Raw genomic sequence first — 22,641 nt, forward strand, 5'->3', positions numbered from 1 at the left:
GAAGACAGCCTCTGAGGCCTGACTACCTGGGTATGAATCCCACTTACTAGCTGTATGTCCTAAACAAGATACTAAACTTCTCTATTCTTCAGCTTCATCTGCAAAATGGGTATCATAATAGTGCCTACCTCACAGGCTTGTTATGAGCACTATATCAGTTAAGATTTGTAAAGTTCTTATAACAGTGCTATTAAATCAAACATTAAATAAAATGTTTTGTTAAAAAAATTAAACAAAATGCATGCTCTCATTTGATCCTCACAATAATAAAGCAATGATTTAATACCTTCTTGAAAGAAGAAAAAAGTTGAGCTCTAGAAAAATAGTTTTTCCTTTTTTTTTTTTTAAATTTTATTTATTTTTGATGGAGAGAGACGGAGCACAAGTGAGGGAGGGGCAGAGAGAGAAGGAGACACAGAATCCAAAGCAGACTCCAGGTTCTGAGCTGTCAGCACAGAACCCGACACAGGGCTCAAACTCACAAACTGCGAGATCATGACCTGAGCCAAAGTCGGACGCTTAACTGACTGAGCCATCCAGGCGCCCCGAAAAGTAGTATTTCTAAAGGTGAATTTGTCTGTCCTACTGACAGACAACAGCTACCAAATAACTGAACGTGATTCACTGTTGGCTGCAGTTGCCTATATACCTAGAACCAAATGTATTACAAGTGTATAATGTGTTTTAGCTCAGGTGCTTGAAAGCATTCATTCCTTGAGATGGTTTCTGGTCATCTTATCACATGCAGTGTCTGAATCTAAATAGGGAGAAACTATCATAAAAAAATCATATGCTGGGGGGTGCTTGGGTGGCTCAGTTGGTTAAGCGCCCAACTTCGGCTCAGGTCATGATCTCAGGGTTTGTGGGTTCAAGCCCCGCATCAGGTTCTGTGCTAACAGCTCGGAGCCTGGAGCCTGCTTCAGATTCTGTGTCTCCCTCTCTCTCTCTCTCTGCCCCTCCCCTGCTCACACTGTCCCTCTCAGTCTCTCAAAAAATAAATGTTAAAAAAAATTAAAAAAAAAAAAATCTTACGTTGGGGTGCCTGGCTGGCTCAGTTGGAAGAGCATGTAACTCTTGATCTCAGGGTTGTAAGTTTGAGCCCCATGTTGGGTGTAGAGATTACTTAAATAAATAAATAAACTTAAAAAAAATAAGTTATATGTTATTTTTCTCAATGACCAAGATTAGCGAACTCCAAAGAAGGAAGGGCAAATAGTGCCAATTTGAGGGTAAGTTTTACAGGGAATTTCAACTGAAGCAAATTTTGCAGAGAATTTCAAATGCCACACAGCAGATATCACATATATCAGTTCATCCATTACATGGAAACTTGAGAATATAAAGGTTTGCAGCAGTCTGATTATGAGCCAATATTTTAAAAAGAAACACAGAAATGTTATTTTTGGATATACTTGGAGTGCTTACTCTATCCAAGTCCTTCAGCCTACAAAACCTCAAATTATTGAATGTCCTGGGAGCAGTGATTTTCAAGTCCATGTTTCAGCTATGTTGCTCTTTACTCACATTCCTCACTCTCAGGGGCCCCTCCTTATATTTGCTTCCTTAAAGCTACCATAGTAACCAGGACCTCAGAATACACTACAAATTATAGGAACTTGTTTATGTTCTGCTTTAACAAAGTAAATTCTACTTTGGGAGCAGAGAAGATAACATCAAAATGTCCATCCTAAGAAGGCTACAAAAATAAGATTAAGCAAGCAGATTAAGAAAGAAACTATGAATTACCATTAAAAAAATTCTGTCAACTATTCATATTTTTTTTCTAGTTGATTTTTATTTATCTGACACTTCTGTCTCCTCTATTGTCATTTACTTATCCATTCATTCATTCAACTAATAAATAAACTTGTGCACCTCCCTTGTGATAGGCATTACATTTACAGTAGGGAATTCCAACTCATTTTATGAGGCTAGCATGATCCTGATACCAAGACCAGACAAAGACATTATGAGACAGAAAAATTACAGGCACATTCATTTGTTATATAAATACAAGGATCTTAAATAAAATACTAGCAAATAAAAACTAAAAACGTATATGGTAGAGTTAAAAGGGTTACAAATTTGTTGTATTTCTTCAAGAGGTAAGGTCTAGAATGTACAATGGTATAGCCACCATGGAAAATTGTTTGGCGGTTCCTCAAAAAATTAAAAAAATAGAATTACCACACGATTCAGCAATTCCACTTCTGGGTAGACCACCCAAAAGAACTGAAAGTAGGGTCTCACAGAGATAGTGTGCATATCCTTGTTTGTAACAGCATTATTCACAATAGCAAAAATGTGAAAACAACCCAAATTTCCACTGATGGAGTAATAGATAAGCAAAATGTAATATACACATACAAGAGAATATTATTCAGCCTTAAAAATGAAGGAAATCCTCATGCTAAACACGGAGGAACCTTGAGGGCATTATACTTTATGAAATAAACCTGTGACAAAAGGACAAATACTGTATGATTCCACTTACATATGGTACTTAAAGTAGTTAAAATCATAGAGACAGAAAGGATATGGGGCATCTGGGTGGCTCAGTCGGTTGAATGTTTGACTTCGGCTCAGGTCATGATCTCACCGTTCACAAGTTTGAGCTCCGCAATGGACTCTCTGCTAATGTCAGCGTGGAGCTTGCTGCAGACCCTCTGTCCACCCCCGCCCCCTGTCCCTCTCCTGCTGGTGCTCTCTCTCTTAAAAATAAAAAATAAACATTAAAAATAAAAAGATGGGCACCTGGGTGGCTCAGTCGGTTAAGCATCTCACTTCGGCTCAGGTCATGACAGCTCAGAGCCTGGAGCCTGCTTCAGATTCTGTGTGTCTCTCTCTGCCTCCACCCCTACTCACACTCACTCTCTCTCTCAAAAATACATAAACATTAAAAAAAAAAAAGAAAAGAAAAGAAAGTATAATGGTGGTTTCCAGGGATTGTGGGGGGAGGGGAGGGGAATGGGGAGTTATTGTTTAATGGGTATAGAGTTTCAGTTTCACAAGATGAAAAAAGTTACACAGATGGTGGTGATGGTTGCACAACATTACACATGTATTTAATACCATTAAACCGTAGGGTCGCCTGGATGGCTGTTTGTAGAGCTTGCAACTCTTGATCTCAGAATCATGAGTTTGAGCCCCACATTGGGGGTAGAGATTACTTAAAAATAAATAAACTCTTTAAAAATACCACCGGACTGTACACTTAAAAAAAGATGGTAAATTTTATATGTATTTTACAATTTAAAAAAGTGAAGGAAAAAAAGTGCTCACAGAAGAAAAAAAGAGGTAAGATCTAGTTCTCCATCCTTTATATCTAAGCTAGCCTAGCAACTAGCTTTAACAGAGTGCAATGGAATGACACAGTCTGAATTCCACGCTTAGCTTCAGGAGACCTTGTGTGTAGCTTCTTCTACTCTCTCCTCCTCTTTTAGAAGGAGATAGAGAGAGCACATGAATGGGGGAGAGGGGGCAGAGGAAGAGAGAGAATCTGAAGCGGGCTCTGCGCTGAGTGTAGAGCCCGATGGGGTGTTTAATCCCACGATCCTGGGATCATGACTAAGCCGAAGTCAAGAGTCAGATGCTCAACAACTGAGCCAACCAGGTGTATCTTCTCTTACTCTTTTAGAACCTGCTGCTGTTATATAAACCAGCTTGGGCCTCCAGTATGGCAACAGACTGGATGAAAGAGAAACTCAATTATCACAGCTTAGGCCCTAGACATATTAGTGTACCCAACTGTGGTAGGCAGCCTCTAAGAATGTTAATTGCCTCTTGGTAATCACACAATTTCTGTATCCCCTCCCACTGAGAACAGCTGGCTGGCTAGCAATTTGCTTCTAACCAACAAAATGTGGCAAAAGTGATGAGATATTATTTCTGTGATTCAGTTACATCACTTTATAATTTCTGTCTTGTTAGAAGATTCTCTCCTTGCTGGCTTTGGCAAAGCAAATTGTTATGTTGAAGAGGCCCAAGTGATAAAGAAATGAGGGCAGCCTCTGGCCAACAGCCAGCTAGAAACTGAGGCTCTCAGTCCAACAGTCCTTAGGGAACTGAAATTCTGCTGACAAACAAGAGAGCTTAGAAGCAAATTCTTTCCTAGCTGAGCCTTCAGATGAGACCTCAACCCTGAATGACAACTTGATTTCAGCTTTCTGAAAGACTCAGAATCAGAGGACCCAACTAAGCAAATGCCTGGACTCCTGACCCACTCTGTTGTTTCAAGATGTTAAGTTTATGGTAATTTGTTATATAGCAATAGATAACATACACTAGCAGCAACAGAAAACTGATACACTAGCTAATACCACTTGAACAGAGATGAGACAACTCAGTTATAACAGGCCAAACTACCAACCTAAAGAATCATGAGCAGATTACATACATCTTGCTACATTTTTTTTTTTGCAGTGTTTAACTTTACATTAAAAAAAAAATTCAATTTATTTAAACTAAAACAAAACAAAACAAAAGCAGTTCACCCATTTCTACCATCTACCTCTGGAAAGCACCAATCTGTTCTCTGTATCTATGAGTTTAGTTAAAAAAATTATTTTTTTAGATTCCACATGTAGAAGAGATCATATGGTATCTGTATTTGTTTGATTTATTTCACTTCACATAATATCCTTGAGGTCCATCCATGTTGTTGCAAATGCCAAAATTTCATTCTTTTTATGGCTGAATAATATTCCATTGTGTATATATACTACAACTTCTTTATTCAATCATGTACTGAAGGACACTTAGGTTTGTTTCCATATCTTGGTTACTGTAAATAGTATTGCAAGGAACAAGGGGTGCATATATCTTTTTGAATTAGTGTTTTTATTTTCTCTGGAAAAATACTCAAGTAGACTTATTGGATCATATGGTAGTTCTATTTTTAATTTTTTGAGGAACCTCCATACTGTTTTCCAAAATGGCTGCATCAATTTACATTCCTACCAACAGTGCATGAGGGTTTCTTTTTCTACGTATCCTCACCAACACTTGTTATTTCTAGTCTTTTTGGTAATAGCCATTCTAACAGGTATGAGGTACAGTAGCACATTGTGGTTTGTATTTCCCTGATGATTAATGATGTAAAGCATCTTTTAATGTACTTATTGGCCCTCTGCATGTCTTCTTTAGAAAAATGTCTATTCAGAGGCACCTGGGTGGCTCAGTCGCTTAAGCATCTGGCTCTTGATTTTGGCTTAGGTCATGATCTCATGGTTTGTGAGATCGAGCCCTGCATCAGGCTCCATGCTAAGTGCATGGAGCCTGCTTGGGATTCTTTCCCTCCCTCTCTCTCTGCCCCTCTCATACTCATGCTCTCTCTCTCTCTCAAAATAAATGAATAAACTTAAAAAGAAAAGAAAAATGTTTATTCAAATCTTCTGCCCATTTTTTTTTTTTATTAAAAAAAATTTTTTTTTTCAACATTTATTTATTTTTGGGACAGAGAGAGACAGAGCATGAACGGGGGGAGGGGCAGAGAGAGAGGGAGACACAGAATCGGAAACAGGCTCCAGGCTCTGAGCCATCAGCCCAGAGCCTGACGCGGGGCTCGAACTCACGGACCGCGAGATCGTGACCTGGCTGAAGTCGGACGCTTAACCGACTGCACCACCCAGGCGCCCCTCTTCCGCCCATTTTTTAATTGGATTGTTTCTTTTTGCAATTAAGTTGTATGAGTTCTTAGCCCCTTATCAGATATATGGTTTGCATATATTTTCTCCAATTCAGTAGGCTGCCTTTTCATTTTGTTGATGGTTTCCTTTACTGCATGGAAACTTTTTAGTTTGATATAGTTCCACTTGTTTATTTTTGCTTTTGTTGCTTTTGATTTTGGTGTCAGACTCAAAAATCAAGGAGACTTATCTCAAGAAGCTTACTGCCTATGTTTTCTTCTAGGAGCTGTATAGTTTCAGGTCTTACATTCAAGGCTTTAATTCATTCTGAGTTAATTTTTGTGTATGATATAAGATAGTGATCCCATTTCATTCTTTTGCATGTGGTTGTACAATTTTCCTAGCACCATTTCTTGAAGAGCTTATCCTTTCCCCATGGTATACTGGCTCCTTAGTCATAAACTAATTGACCATATGTGTGTGGGTTTAATTCTGTCCTCTTTATTCTGTTCCACTGATCTGTGTGTCTGTTTTTATGCCAACACAATATTGTTTTAAGTATTATAGCTTTAAAATATTTGAAATCAGGGAGCATGATGCCTCCAACTTTGTTTTTTCTCAAGATTGCTTTGGTTATTCGGGTTCTTTTACTGCTCCATACAAATTTTAGGATTTTTTTTTTTTTTTTTTTTTTTGGTTCTGCTTCTGAGGAAAATGCTATTGGAATTTATTTTAAGTTTATTTATTTATTTTGAAAGAGGAGAGAGCATGCATGTGAGCTGGGGAGGGGCAGACAGAGAGGGAGAGAGAGATTCCCAAGCAGGTTCTGCACTGTCATCGTGGAGCCCAACGTGGAGCTTGAACTCATGAATTGTGACATCATGATCTGAGCCAAAACCAAGAGCTGGATACAATCGACTGAGCCACTCAGGTGCCCCAACACTACAATTTTGATAGGGATTACATTGAATAAATTGAATGAATACATGCTATCTTTTGTATAAAATTAGAATAAGTAAAATATATCTTTTAGGAATACAAAAAGCTGAGATATAACTATATGAAAAAGAAAGAAAAAAAAATAATAAACACAGGATTCAGCAAGGGTACCTTAGATAGGGACAATAATGAGTTGGGGACACGTGGAGATCACATTGATAGAAGTTATTTTAAATTTTGAGTTTGGTGGTGTATTAAAAAAAAGAGATTAGTTTCAGAAATTTTTCAGAATTGAAGACTTGAATATTCAGATCGAAAGGCCCGTTATCATCTAGCACGGGATGATATTAGACCATACTGAGGATAATCAGTGTGAAATTTTATAATTTTGGAAACAAAAAGATTGTATAAGCTTCCCAAAAGGTTGGGGTGGGTGGGTGGGAAGGTTTCATGCAGAGAATGAAGAATCAGAATGGTGTTAGACTTAATAGAAAAGCTAGAAGACAGTGAAATAATACCTTCAACATTTTGAGGAAACATGATTTCCAAGAGAAGATTATACCCAGCCAAAATATCAAACAACTATGAGGATAGAATAAAGACATGCAAAAGCTCAAAAATTTATTTTTCACAAACCTCATCTCAGGAGGCTACAAGAGGATATGTTCCACAAAAGAGTGAGTATAAACTAAGAAAAGAGGAAAAAATAAAGTAAGGGGCGCCTGGGTGGCTCAGTCAGTTAAGTGTCTGACTTTGGCTCAGGCCATGATCTCACAGTTCGTGAGACTGAGCCCCATATTGGGCTCTCTGCTGTCAGCACAGAGGCCACTTCAGATCCTCTGTCTCTCTCCCCTTGTTCTCTCTCTCAAAATAAATAAATAAAAGAAATAAACTGGGAAAGAGGAAAATAATGACTTTCAAAATATGACAGTGAAGGGTGAACCTAAAACGGTAGTTTCACAGCAGAACAACTAATCCAGAAAAGCTCTAAGAGAGATATCTTCAAGAATCTGAAACTGAGAGAACAGTGAATGTGTTGGAAAGTAATGAGAGGAATTCACACAACTGACGCTGATGTTGAATTAGTAATAAATACACAGAAAAATAAGCAAATGAAAAAACAAGACAATTTTTAGAAAAATAAAAGGAGGAAGGAGAAAATCATATACAAGGTTCAGCTGTGAATACCATTTAAACAGTTATAGTAAACATTAAATATTCAGTTAATAAATACTGCAAAAAATGGGGAGACTAGAAGTTTACATGTGTGTGGTGGGGGTAGAGGGTACGGTAAAACAGAACTACAGCTTTAAGTTCCATAGTAGGAAATAAGTAAATAATTCCTAAAACTAAAAATACGAAGACATAGCAAAAAAACCCCCAAAAAACAACAAACCACGTTATTTGGAGAAGTGGAATTAAATGTGAAAAAAAGTTAGCTAAAAATGTTGAAAGTGGCTGCCTCTGAGTAAGGTGAGAATAGATAGGGCTAACGACTGCTATTTATTATAATATAACTTGGATAATTCCATCAGTCTTTAAATTATGAGCATATAAAACTGATAAAAACAAAAACTAAATTCAAAAAAGAAAGAAAAAGAAAGTCCAGGCTATGGAGTCAGAAAGCATGGGTTCAAGTTCTGATTCTACCACTTACCACTGATGTGATTGATATTAAGCAACTATCCACAAAATGCTGGTAGGCCATTCATGGATATAAAACTTGGTAAATAACAAAACTACCTAGCCCCGTTCAATGGATTTTATTTTATTTCATTGTTTCAAGTTTTTATTTAAATTCCAGTTAGTGAAGATATAGTGTAATATTAGTTTCAGCAATTCACTAGATTTTAGTTTGAGAGCAAATCTTATCTTTGTTTCCCATATGAGGCTTAGCATAAATTTTACATATAGTATGTTCTAAATTCAATGACTATATCAAAACTTAATGCATTTATAAGTCAGGGATCTCATTCCAAGTAGCCTGTCTGCATATTAGTAAGTTGTTCCTCCTTCTTTTCAAATACCATGTTTTTAAATATATTTCCCTGTAACTGGGGCATTAAATTGCACCCTGTATTTTACATATGCTCCTATTATTGTACACTGTGACTTATAAATTCTAGCATATTTGAACCTACTTCTGCATGCTGTTTCTTCAATCACAACAATTTCAATTTTCAATATGCTGGGATTTCAAGTCAGTTCTGTTAAATATAATTAGAAAGAGTGGGGGAGTTGGGGATTGAGAAGAGAAAAGAGATAAAGCAGAAACCCAAGCAGAGAGTTTTCTAACAGTTCAGCTTTGAGAAATAAAGAAAGCTGAAGCAAAAAAACAAACAAAACAAAAAAACCCAAAAAAACAAACAGGCTCAGAAGGCCTGCCAACATTTGTTAGTGCAGAGGGAGCTAAGCTGATTGAGAGGTGACAGCCAAGTGACAGCTTTCATTTGTGTGATTCTCAAGCACACTGATATTTATTGAATCTAGCCTGGACCAAGGCTATATAACTCTGAGAAGTGGGGAGGAGTTTGAGAAATACTACAGTGAACTGGATGGACTAAATAAAAGTTGAATCTAATTTCTCTTACTGGGTGGGGGACAATAAGAATTGCCTTTACAGGCAGGCTCCTCAACCATTCGATAACATCTATTGACTGCTATGGGCCATAACTAGGCCAAGTGCTGGGGACAAAATGAACAAAATAGAATATAATGATCCCAGCTCTTACAGAGCTTACAGTTGAGTAGAGGAGAGAGTAAATAAGACAGCAGGGCTACCATATTTAGACTAACAAAGGAGTATGATTTCATATTAGAGGGTCAAGAAAGGCCCCTCTCAGAAAAGAACTTGAAGGCTAAGCTAAATTTAGAGTACGTGTGTTGTGGGGAGAGGGGATGGCGAGGATTTTGGGCAGAGAACAACATGTGTAAAGACCTGGAGTAAGGGGAAAAAAAAGTCCCAAAAATCCAAACATGAATTTGATCTTGCCCTCCTCAGAATCTACCATCTACAAATCTTCTGGGAAAGAAATGGCAAGAGGGGGAAAGATGGCTGCTGAAACATCTAGCCATTAGTCATTTTCTTGTTAAGTTGGTAAGAACACCATTTGGGAAACTTGGACCTACCGGATCCACTCTATTAAACAATATCTGGGAAAAAGGGGACTGTAGCCTATTCTGGCACATAATAACAGCTAAGAGGCAGACCAAATATACAATTTGAGAATATTAGGGTTCTTTAAAAAAAAAATTCTTATCATTGAAATGCATAGCATTCCACAGGAGGAATTTATTTTTTGTATTATTATTTTTAGTGTTTATTTATTTTTGGAAGAGTGTGAGAGTGTGTGTGAGCACGAGTGGGGGAGGGGCAGAGAGAGAAGGGACAGAGGATCCAAAGTGGGCTCTGTGCTGACAGCAGAGAGCCCATGTGGGGCTTGAACCCACAAACCATGAGAACATGACCCAAGCCAAAGTCGAATGTGTAATTGACTGAGCCAGCCAGGGGCCCTTCCACAGGAGGAATTTAAAACTCAGTTATTTAGGTGAAACTCAGCTTTCAAATATAATAAAATACAGATACAGAGAAATTCAAAATTTCATATTAAGAATAGAAAATCTTTCTATAACACAAATCTGATCAGACATTCTCGTTTAAAATTCCTCAACAACTTGTGCTCACTTCAGCAGCACATACAATAAAATTCCTCAACAACTCCCCACTGTTTTTTTTCTAAGATGTTCTTTTTTTATGTTAATTTGTTTATTAGTTTATTTATTTATTTTGAGAGAGAGAGAGAGAGAGCATGTGCAGAGAGGGGCAGAGAGAGAGAGAGGGAGAAAGAGAATCCCAAGCAGGCTCTGCACTGTCAGCGTAGAGCCTGAGGTGGGGCTGCAACCCATGAACCATGGGATCATGACCTGAGCTGAAATCAAGAGTTGGACATTCAACAGACTGAGCCCGATATGGGGCTTAAACTCATGAACTGTGAGATCATGACCTGAGCCAAAGTCGGATGCTCAACCAACTGAACCACCCAGGTACCCCAACTCCCCACTGTTCTGAGGATAAAGTCCAAACTCTTTAGTCTGATCTCTGTATCCTCTCCAGTCCTATTCCCTGCTTCCCTGTCTTCTGTAATTACACTTCAGCTAAAAAGCAGGCTACCAGTGTACATCATACGTTTTCAAAGAGAGGAGTCAGCTTAAATAAACTTTCAATGGCCAAGATGTGACAATTTAAGCATCAAAATTGTTTTTTTTTTAAATTTTTTTTCTTATTACATTTCTTTATTTTTGAGAGGCAGAGAGAGACAGAGTATGAGTGGGGGAGGGGCAGAGAGAGAGAGGGAGACACAGAATCTGAAGCAGGCTCCAGGCTCTGAGCTGTCAGCACAGAGCCCGACACGGGGCTCGAACTCACCAACCGTGAGATCATGACCTGAGCCGAAGTCGGATGCTTAACTGACTGAACCACCCAGGTGCCCCTAAAATTATTCTATTTTTTACTTGAGAGGGGGAGGGGGAGGGAGAGGGAGAGGGAGAGAGAGAGGGAGAGGGAGAGGGAGAGAGAGAATGCAAGCGGGGGAGAGGGGGAGAGGGAGAGACAGTCTTAAGCAGGTTCCATGCTCAGTGCAGTGCCTGCCATGGGGCTCAATCCCATGACCCTGGGATCATGACCTGAGCCAGAATCAAGAATTGGATGCTCAACCGCGTCATCCAGGTATCCCTAGTTTAACTATTTTTTAATATTTGATCTTAAGTTAGATTTTTTGTTTCTTAGATACATGCATTCAATTATTTGAGCCTTAAACACAATGCAAATAATTCTGAGTGCTCCTCTCTGCACACAAATCCTCTGGGCTTTACAGAATCTAATCAATAGTTTTAAGCCTTTTCAAGTCAGGAACTGTCTTTTCTAACTTTATGTCATCAACCCCTAGCACAGTGCCTGCAGTGCAATCAGCTGTCAATAAATGAGTCAATTTTTCTCTTTCTTTCTTTCTTTCTTTCTTTCTTTCTTTCTTTCTTTCTTTCTTTCTTTCTTTCTTTCTTTCTTTCTTTCTTTCTTTCTTTCTTTCTTTCTTTCTTTCTTTCTTTTCTTTCTTTTCTTTCTTTTCTTTCTTTCTTCTTTTCTTTCTTCTTTTCTTTCTTTCCTTCTTTCCTTTCCTTTCCTTTCTTTTCCTTCCTTCCAACATGGGGCTTGAACTCATAACCCTAAGATCAAGAGTCACATGCTCTACCAACAGAGCTTGCCAGATGCCCCAAACTGAACACATCCTTTAAATTTTCAATAAATGTTTCTTAAGTGAAAACATGAATGACAATAATAATTATAAAAACCTAACATACAAATAAACCAAACTCCAGTCTCCTTACCTGTTTTTTTTTTCCCCTTTTGACCTGGAACTTGTTCTAAGCCATCTTGGCCTTTTCTCATTAACATCGCAAGGGATGCATCATGAGCTCTGAACAGGTCTACAACTTCGTGTAAGGCAACATCTGTTATGAGATCACAGCTCAGGACTAGAACATCTGTCTGTCAAATGGAGAAGGGGAAAGTCAATATCACAAAAGGCAATGGATCACAAAAATCATCACAGGATAAACTTACAATGGCTTAGAAGCACACACAAACTGGACACTTGTTTTCAAACTTTTTTTATAGCAGCAGAATAAGTAACATAAATAGGCTGTTCTAACTGAATATCTGCCTCTCCTTGGGTGAGCCTTATTGCTGCTGAATCTGAGGGACCACTGGAATCCTGGGCTCTAAGGAACAGAGTCTGAAAACCACCACATTGTCTATTTCCATGAATGTGTAATTAATGATCATAAATTTATATATCCCTTTACAGTTTGAAAAACATTTTCACATAGTCTGATGATTCCATATGGTTATGAAATACTGTGAAACAGTCACTTTGCTATAGTACTAGAAAATAAAAGGGTGAATATAACATACGGCCCATCTCTCAAGGAAACCAATCTAATTAGTAAATAATTACAATAAAACCTCAGGTATGTATAAAAGCACTCATTTAATTCTTATAATAACACCATGGTGTGGGATTATTATTAATATTATTAGTTCTCATTTTTATGGATAAGAAATATGAGAACTAACTACCACAGTGTCTGGCACATAATAGGCATTTAGTAATTATTTGATGAATGAATGAATAAATCCATGAAGTAAAAAAAAGATTTTCTCATGTGGTGGGTATTCTGATTGCAAGTCTGGTAATTCAGATTAATTACAATAATAACGAATAATAGTAATTAACGTTTACTGAGTGTGTACTATTGGCCAGGAATCATGGTAACTTTGCATGCATTCCCAATCTTTAGAACACTATGCAGTAAGCACTATTAGCATTTGTACTTTACAGACAAAGAAACAGGTTTAGTTAGGTAACTAAGATCTAACAACTTGTAATGACTATTCATATAAATAAACAATCTGTACTAGTGAATAGTGTTTGAAGAAACATAGCTTTGGTAGTTTGAAAACCAATTTAAGGGAGTTTCTAGTCCACAGTATTAGGCACCCAAAACACCTAAACTTAGATCTTAGATACTTCTAAATTTTGGTCTGTCTAGTACCCAACACTATGGGTACTAGATATCAACTGGAGTATCATATTTTAGGAGTATACTTGATAAACTAAAAAAGCATCAATAAGAAGAAGATCAAGGTGGTGAAAGAGCTAGAAACATAATAGTGAAAGAAGAGAAGCTGTTTAATAGGGAAAAGACTGTAGGGGAGACAGTGGGCAGGACAAGGATTATGGGGTGGGATTAAGAAAGAAAGAGATAAAAGCATTCTTTATTAAAAACTTTATTTCCTGGGGCGCCTGGGTGGCACAGTAGGTTAAGCGTCTGACTTCAGCCAGATCACGATCTCGCGGTCCATGAGTTCGAGCCCCGCGTCGGGCTCTGGGCTGATGGCTCAGAGCCTGGAGCCTGTTTCTGATTCTGTGTCTCCCTCTCTCTCTGCCCCTCCCCCGTTCATGCTCTGTCTCTCTCTGTCCCAAAAATAAATAAACGTTGAAAAAAAAAATTAAAAAAAACCCCTTTATTTCCTAATATTTAGTTTTGAGAGAGAGAGAGAGTGGGGGAGGGGCAGAGAGAGAGAGGGAGACACAGAATCCAAAGCAGGCTCCAGGCTCCAAGCTGTCAGCATGAGCCTGATGCAGGGCTTGAACCCACGAACCATGAGATCATGACCTGAGCTGAAGCCTGACACTTAACCAACTGAGCCACCCAGGTGCCCCTAAAAGCATTCTTTAAATACCTGGCAGTCTTTTCTCCTTTTTTTTTTTTCTTCTTAATGTTTATTTTTGAGAGAGATAGTGCAAGCAGGGAAGGGGCAGAGACAGAGGGAGACACAGAATCTGAAGCAGGCTCCAGGCTCTGAGAGGTCAGCACAGAGCCTGACAGAGGCCTCGAATCCATGAACTGTGAGATCATGACTTGAGCTGAAGTCTGAGGCTTAACCGACTGAGCCACCCAGGCACCCCAATACCTGGCAGTCTTAAGGAAGAACCAAATTTTACCTGAATAGCCCAAGAGCAAAACTAAGAACAAAGAGGAAACACAGGAAGAAAAGTATTTTTAGTTTCCACATTAACTTATATCTGTCAATCAGAGCTAGTCAAAAAGAGTAATTTTGTAAGGCAATGAATTTCCCATCACTAGAAGTGCTCAAGCAGAAACTGGATTATCACTTGCAACAATTCACTTACCTAACGTTTATTTTTTTATTATTTTTTAATATTTATTTATTTTTGAGAGAGAGAGACAAAGTGTGAACAGGGGAGGGGTAGAAAGAGAGAGAGACAGAATCTGAAGCAGGCTCCAAGCTCTGAGCTGTCAGCACAGAGTCCAATGCGGGGGCCCGAACCCACAAACTATGAGATCATGACCTGAGCCAAAGTCGGACACTCAACCGACTGAGCCACCCAGGCGCCCCACTTACCTAACATTTATTGAGCACTTACTCTATGCTCACCCAGGCCCTACTCTGAAAGAGTGCACTAGGAAGTGTTAAAGTGAGTGGCTAAGAAAGGCTACTTAATATATTTTTAACAAATTGCTACCTATACATTCTGCTACTACACTTTATCATAAATGCAGAAAACAGAAGTCCCAAAACAATCAATGGAAAAATGAATTCCTTAAATTGCAATTTAAATTAACTACACAAATGTTTCTCAATAGCACACCTGCAGTTTCGGAGGGGGGCCTGAAGTAAAGCCTGATTCCTACTGCCCTTTCTGAGTCAACCAGGGAAACTCCTCTTTTATTAATTTTATTTTCTTAGATAGGCTTCTGTACAAGCTTTGGCTTGGAAAACAGGTTTTGCTATTTTAAAAAGTCTGAAAAACACTGAACTAAATTATTCCTGGTTTAAGAATAAATAAAATGAGTATCTACATGGACATTCTTGTACGTGGTTCCTGCTCTTCTAAGATTTTAATTTAAAATCAAGATTCCTGCTTTGGGTGGGAAAAATGGATGATTTCAACTCACATTCTACTACAGTAAAAAGTCATGTTTCCTCAGAAATTGAGGCTCAGGAGGAAGCAAAACATAAGAGACTCTTAAAAACTGAGAACAAACTGAGGGTTGATGGGGGTGGGGTGGGAGGGAGGGAAGGGTTGGTGATGGGTATTGAGGAGGGCACCTGTTGGGATGAGCACTGGGTGTTGTATGGAAACTAATTTGACAATAAATTCCATATTAAAAAAAAAAGAAATTGAGGCTCAACTATAAGAATGCCTTGGCTTGCTTCTTTTAATTTTTTTTTTTTTTTTTTACATTTGTTTATTTTTGAGAGACAGAGCACAAGTCGGGGAGGGGCAGAGAGAGAAGGAGACAGAATCTGAAGCAGGCTCCAGGCTCCGAGCCATCAGCAAAGAGCCCGATTTGGGGCTCAAACTCACAAACTGAGATCAAGACCTGAGCCAAAGTCAGACACTTAACTGACTGAGGCCTTGGCTTACTTCTTGAAATACAAGAACCATCATTTCTTTTTCTACACATATAACTTATTATTTATAGCCTAAACAATTCCTTTTGAGAGCCTCTTCAAGTTAAGAAGTTCAAATTTGAATTTTTTCTACTCTTTTGCTTAAAGCTATCTTAGTTCCTTCTGGATTTTAACGGAGCTAAAAAAAAAAAATTTTTTTTTTTAGGAAAAAAAATTCCTAACGTCACCATCTACGAACCACCAAATATTAGCAAATCAGGCTATGTATATGAAAGCTCAGGAAGAGATAGCATACAGAACCCTACTTCTTGTAACAATGCATAGGAAGGCAGGGAACATGGGCTATTATTAAAGACATGTCAGGACAGCAGTACAGAAGTCCCATTTCATTATAATGAAAATGACAGTTTACTGAGAAAAGAGAACTTCTTTCTCTAATAAGATGGCTGATTTTTGCAAGCTGACTGTTCTACAATAAATTTAATTATCAAGTGTACTCCAAAGTGAAGAAAATGATCCCAATGCAAATGCCTCTGAAGTGGTGACAATGTCATCTTGGAAAATAAGTGCGGTTATCATTGAGTATTTCCCAAAAATAAATCTGTCAGTGTAGTGAATGCCAAACAAGTCCTGGGTAAATGTGAACAGTCTACCGCTTTGTTTTTCTCTTTGCTTTTAGATGACTTTTTGCTAAGCTGAATGCAAAATCCCCAAGGAGCACAAGAAACAGACCCCTCCCCCCACTGTCTGGTTGCCATCTGCTCTCAGTGTGAAAAGAGAGGCGTCAGTCAGAAAGGGCAGGGCTTGGGATACAGATGGAGGTGCTACTCCATCAGGCCCTCTCCTGCCTCTGTCCCCAGAAAACGCTCCATCTAAAACTCACTCAAACCAAACACATTCCCATCCTCTTTGCAACTCCACCACTTCCAAAGGGAAGTCTTTGCTCTTTGATCAATGTACGTTGTTTCCAAAGCTGGAAATCCTGGAAAAAGAAACAAAAGTCTAAAAGGAAAACAATCATCCTTGTATCTTCATACTACCATCTATTTCTCTTTACATTTTTATAAAAGCTATAATAGAAAATAAATAACTGTTGTTTGATTTTTATTCTAAAAATGTAAAGCCCATTCTAGAAATGCAAATATTCTTCTACTAACTGGAACCCAGAGGGAAAAAGCAGAGAAACTGTTAACAGCCAGAGGCATTTCTGATCACGTGTGACCACAAGCCATGAATAAACATAGACTGTTTGGACTGTGAAGGAACTGTATATCTGAAATGCAATTAACTTGAAAAGTTCCCTGGACACACCAATCCTCCGCTGCTTCGTGTTTCAGGTAACCAGTTCTTTTCTAACGCCAACAGTAAGCCTCTTCTTTTGCAGAGACCAAATGGAATCTCCTCAGACCTCCCTACTCACTGTTCTAACAGTCCTCAGTATCCCTTTATCCCAAGTCTGTTCCTTTAGAGGAGTTAGGGCAATGTCAAGCGCAAAAAGCACGGCTCTAAAGGATCGCAAATGTGTCCAGTTTTGACAAACTGTATGGAAACATACAAGGTCTTTAACGGAAGGTGAAAACAGCATGTTAGTGTTTGGGGAGAACTCAAGACCTCCAGGAATTCAAAATTCCAACTGCTGCCAATTAGTTTTGGCTAAAGCAAACAAATTAAGCTCAGAAAACCCAATTACAAAGCCATGGCAAGGCCCAGAAATCTCTCATTACAAGAACATTTTCAATCAAGCCAAAACCACTAAGTAAAACTAGAAGAAAAAAACAAAAGTTAAATCAGAAAACCGTGTGTATGTGTGTGAGGTGGTAGTGGTATGGTGGGAGGTGGTAAGAGCTACTGGGAATAGCCTTTCTTCTTTTCCTGGCAGCTGCTCCATGACAGATTGTTATAAATAACACAATCTGGCAAACAATTTCCTATGGCATGGAGAGAGAAAAACACTTATTCCACTGGAAGAAAACCCGTAAAGGCAAGGTAACCTCGCTTTTACCCACCCAGCACTTCCACAAACAATGGCTATGATCCAAATCACCACCCTGTACTCCACCCCTGCCCATATGGAACTAATGAATTCAGCTACTTGGTGCTACTATGAATGGTTACAATTTACATTTCCTATGTGGTCCAATCCCAATCCAACCGTCAAGAGTAGCTTGGTGTTTTAATAAACACCAATGTCTAACTGCAATGGAGACCTCACCATGCTTGATTTCCGTTGAAAATGTTTGGAAAACACTCCCAGTCTGCAGTTCCCAAAGTGCAAGGCAAAGGGCCAACTGCCATTTTGTTTTTAATGAGTCTGGGGCATTAGGTGCAGGAAGTAATGACCAACTCAGTCTGTAAGAAATGTGATAATCCTTAGGCTTAGAGCTAAACATCCTTCCTGTGTTCCTTAGCTTAATCATAATGTCACCACCACCAGGATCTGAAGTGAGAAATCTGGCCATAATCTAGGAATGAATTCCTCTCTCTTTCCTGCCCAGTCCCCTACCCCAACATGTTACTGGTCACCAAGTACTTTTCTTTTATCTCCACTGCACTACCTTAGTTTAGGTCTCAAAGTATTCTTCCAGTCTCTTAGCTGGTCTCTCTCATTCCAGTTTTCCCCTATTCTAATCCACACTTCTATTTCCACTACTTATTTCATTTCTCTGCTTAAAGACAGCCTAAAATAATGTTCTCCAAACATAAAAAAAAAAAAAGTTGAACATTTACTCAACTATTCCCACTTACTTTAAAGAAGAATTTTTATTCATTTATTTTATTATTCTTATTTTTTTAAATGTTTATTTGAGACAGAGACAGAGCGTGAGCAGGGAAGGGGCAGAAAGAGAGAGGGAGACGCAGAATCCGAAGCAGGCTCTAGGCTCTGAGATGTCAGCATAGAGCCCGATGCGGGGCTCGAACTCATGAATTGTGAGATCATGACCTGAGCCGAAGTCGGACGCTCAACTGACTGAGCCACCCAGCCGCCCAAAAAAGAATTTTTTTTTTAATGTTTTTGAGAGACAGAGACAGACAGAGCGTGAGTGGGGGAGGGGCGGCAAAAGAGGGAGACACCGAATCTGAAGCAGGCTCCAGGCTCTAAGCTGTCAGCACAGAGCCTGACACGGGGCTTGAACCCATGAACCGTGAGATCATGACCTGAGCCGAAGCCTGACACTTAACCAACTGAACCACTCAGGTGCCCCTATTCCCACTTACTTTTTTTTTTTTTTTAATTTTTTTTTTCAACGTTTATTTATTTTTGGGACAGAGAGAGACAGAGCATGAACGGGCGAGGGGCAGAGAGAGAGGGAGACACAGAATCGGAAACAGGCTCCAGGCTCTGAGCCATCAGCCCAGAGCCCGACGCGGGGCTCGAACTCACGGACCGCGAGATCGTGACCTGGCTGAAGTCGGACGCTTAACCGACTGTGCCACCCAGGCGCCCCATATTCCCATTTACTTTTAAAATTTATTTAAAAATACACGAATCACTATAAGTGATATAATATGCTCTTCAGACAACATATACAAAAATTGATATTTTTTTAAATGAAGAGATAAAATTAAAAGAACTAGAGATTCTATTCTAATATCTTCCTCTGGTACTCCATCCTACATACCCCCAGCTTTTGAGATCACCCCATTTAGAATATCACTGCTTTGTAAGATTGAGTTTAAATTCCTTAATATGACATTAAAGGTCTTTCAAATATGACTCCACCTACCTAATTCAGCCTTCTCTGCCACAATTCCCCTACCACATAGCTAATGTTAACTTGGAGTAAACTACCAAAAATGCATTCCCCATTCTCTTTTCCCATCCCACCACACACTCATCCATCAAGTTGCAGGTCCTGTCACAGTTATTATAAAAGACAGTACCCAATATATTATCTCAGCTAGAAATGAAGTCTTTTCTCTTCCATTACAGACCTTAAATAACTAAATTGGATTAAGCAGGTTTTTTTGCCATCTAGACTTTCTTTTTTTTTTTTAATTAAAAAATTTTTTTTAAATGTTTATTTATTTTTGAGAGAGAGAGAGAGAGACAGACAGACAGAGTGTGAGCAGGGTAGGGGCAGAGAGGGAGAGGGAGACACAGAATCGGAAACAGGCTCCAGGCTCCGAGCCATCAGCCCAGAGCCTGACGCGGGGCTCGAACTCACGGACCGCGAGATCGTGACCTGGCTGAAGTCGGACGCTTAACCGACTGTGCCACCCAGGCGCCCCATATTCCCATTTACTTTTAAAATTTATTTAAAAATACACGATCACTATAAGTGATATAATATGCTCTTCAGACAACATATACAAAAATTGATATTTTTTTAAATGAAGAGATAAAATTAAAAGAACTAGAGATTCTATTCTAATATCTTCCTCTGGTACTCCATCCTACATACCCCCAGCTTTTGAGATCACCCCATTTAGAATATCACTGCTTTGTAAGATTGAGTTTAAATTCCTTAGTATGACATTAAAGGTCTTTCAAATATGACTCCACCTACCTAATTCAGCCTTCTCTGCCACAATTCCCCTACCACATAGCTAATGTTAACTTGCTGGAGTAAACTACCAAAAATGCATTCCCCATTCTCTTTTCCCATCCCACCACACACTCATCCATCAAGTTGCAGGTCCTGTCACAGTTACTATAAAAGACAGTACCCAATATATTATCTCAGCTAGAAATGAAGTCTTTTCTCTTCCATTACAGACCTTAAATAACTAAATTGGATTAAGCAGGTTTTTTTCCCATCTAGACTTTCTTTTTTTTTTAATTAAAAAAAAATTTTTAAATGTTTATTTATTTTTGAGAGAGAGAGAGAGAGAGAGAGACAGACAGACAGAGTGTGAGCAGGGGAGGGGCAGAGAGGGAGAGGGAGACACAGAATCCAAAGCAGGCTCCAGGCTCTGAGCTGTCAGCACAGAGCCAGAAGCTCCAACACATGAACCATGAGGTCATGACCTGAGCCGAAGTCAGATGCTTAACCGACTGAGCCGCCCAGGTGCCCCTATTTTTTTTTGTTTTAAATTTTTAAAATGTTGAAAGAGAGATAGAGACAGAGTGCGAGCAGGGGAGGGGCAGAGAGAGAGGGAGACACAGAATCTGAAGCATGCTCCAGGCTCTGAGCTGTCAGCACAGAGCCCAACGCAGGACTTGAACTCATGAGACATGAGATCATGAACTGAGCTGAAGTTGGATGCTTAACTGACCTAAGCCACCTAGGTGCCCCTGGAGTCCTTTATTCTTGAATGACTGCACCCATATTGAATTATCATGGATTTTAGCTTCAACTTAAAAAAATTTTTTTTTAATGTTTATTTATTCTTGAGAGAGAGACAGAATCTGAAGCAGGCTCCATGCTCTGAGCTGTCAGCACAGAACCCCAACGCGGGGCTTGAACCCACAAACGGCCAGATCATGACCTGAGCCAAAGTCAGACACTTAACCGATTGAGCCACCCAGGTGCCCCTAGACTTTGAGTTTCATAAGGAGCTCTTTTATCTTTGTGTCACCAGAGTTTAACCTAGTGCTGGGGAACAAGCATCTGTAAATGTTATTAGCACTCTTCCTGTTACCTCCTTCTCCTTGTTAAACTGACTCAAAGAAGAAAACATCCAATTTTAGGTGTTTAGAAACAGCATACTTTCTGACAAAGCTGAGAGCCCCCTTTGGAAGAGACTGTGACCGTTCACAGGACAGGGGCCAAAATGGTAACTTGGCAGCCCCCTAAAGCAACAAGGTAGGAAATAAACCTGTTGCCCCCAAAAAGGGAAAAAACAGAAATGTCTGAAAACTTACCAGATGCAGCTGTCCTGGAGGGTATGGCTGGAGGGGATATGCTAGATTTATAATTTTAAAATGGAGACTCAACATTACCTTCCTAAAGAAGTTCTCTTCAGGTTACAAACAAATAGAAGAATTTTACTCATATTTCCTGTGTGAAGCTAAGAAGTAACTGAGAATCTGTTAATTTCTGACATTATTAAATGAGTTAAGTGCTAATCACTTCTCTTCCAGAATTTTTTTTGAGGCAAAATATTTATTTATTTTTTTAATTTTTATTATTTTTAATTTTTTTTCAACGTTTTTTATTTATTTTTGGGACAGAGAGAGACAGAGCATGAACGGGGGAGGGGCAGAGAGAGAGGGAGACACAGAATCGGAAACAGGCTCCAGGCTCCGAGCCATCAGCCCAGAGCCTGATGCGGGGCTCGAACTCACGGACCGCGAGATCGTGACCTGGCTGAAGTCGGACGCTCAACCGACTGCGCCACCCAGGCGCCCCGAAATATTTATTTATTGTCACTCAGTTTGTAACATTTAAGACATAGAGGTTGTTTATGAAAATGCAGAAATTGTTGGTATCTGCATTTTAAGTACCTGCAATTTAATCTTAATCACCAAATGCATGGACATTACATGGCTTTTTTGTTCTCTCAAATCAAACCTTCACTTTGAAAGAATTTGTTACTCTGAATTTATTTTAAATAATTCTTTTTCTTCAGTTAGACACAAATAGTCCACAGAATAAAAATATAATTGCCCCATTTCAAGACTATGAAACATGCTCTTAACAATTACATTACATTTTTTCTAAGGGCTCCTGGGTGGCTCAGTCGGTTAAGCCTCTGACTTTGGCTCAGGTCATAATCTCGCAGTCCATGAGTTCGAGCCCGTCAGGCTCTGAGCTGACAGCTCAGAAGCCTGGAGTCTGCTTTGGATTCTGTGTCTCCCTTTCTCTCTGTCCCTCTCCTGCTCATGCTCTGTCTCTCTCTGTCTCTCATAAATAAATAAATGTTAAAAAAAAATTGAAAACAAAACAATTACATTACATATTTTCTACCTGTAACTCGAATTTTAATTTTGTCCTGAAGTATAAAATATGTAGAAATATTGTCTGGTTTACTTGGAAGCCAGAAAGCTTGGGAGTGGGTCACAGAGGGTAGTTAGGGACTGTGATAAAGGGAAGTTTATCATAATATGAGAAAAAGACAACTAACATTTAAAAAAAAAAAAAAAAAGAAACTAAAACCATTCTCAAAAAGCAACTCTTAACATTAGGCAGGTTT

General features: G+C 39.0%; 1 protein-coding gene across 3 annotated transcripts in view; it reads right to left on the minus strand.

The window, feature by feature from the left end:
* The window catches only part of EIF2B3 (eukaryotic translation initiation factor 2B subunit gamma), a 125,549-nt gene that overhangs the window by 75,275 nt on the left and 27,633 nt on the right, over positions 1–22,641 (minus strand). For all 3 annotated transcript variants that reach the window (XM_011284654.4, XM_011284653.4, XM_011284655.4), the window contains exon 4: positions 11,949–12,108. In XM_011284654.4, coding sequence (XP_011282956.2) covers positions 11,949–12,108 — 160 coding nt within the window. The remainder of the gene's footprint in view (positions 1–11,948; positions 12,109–22,641) is intronic.

The sequence above is a fragment of the Felis catus genome, chromosome C1 (assembly GCF_018350175.1).
Source record: "Felis catus isolate Fca126 chromosome C1, F.catus_Fca126_mat1.0, whole genome shotgun sequence".
In the NCBI taxonomy this organism is placed as follows: Eukaryota; Metazoa; Chordata; class Mammalia; order Carnivora; family Felidae; genus Felis; species Felis catus.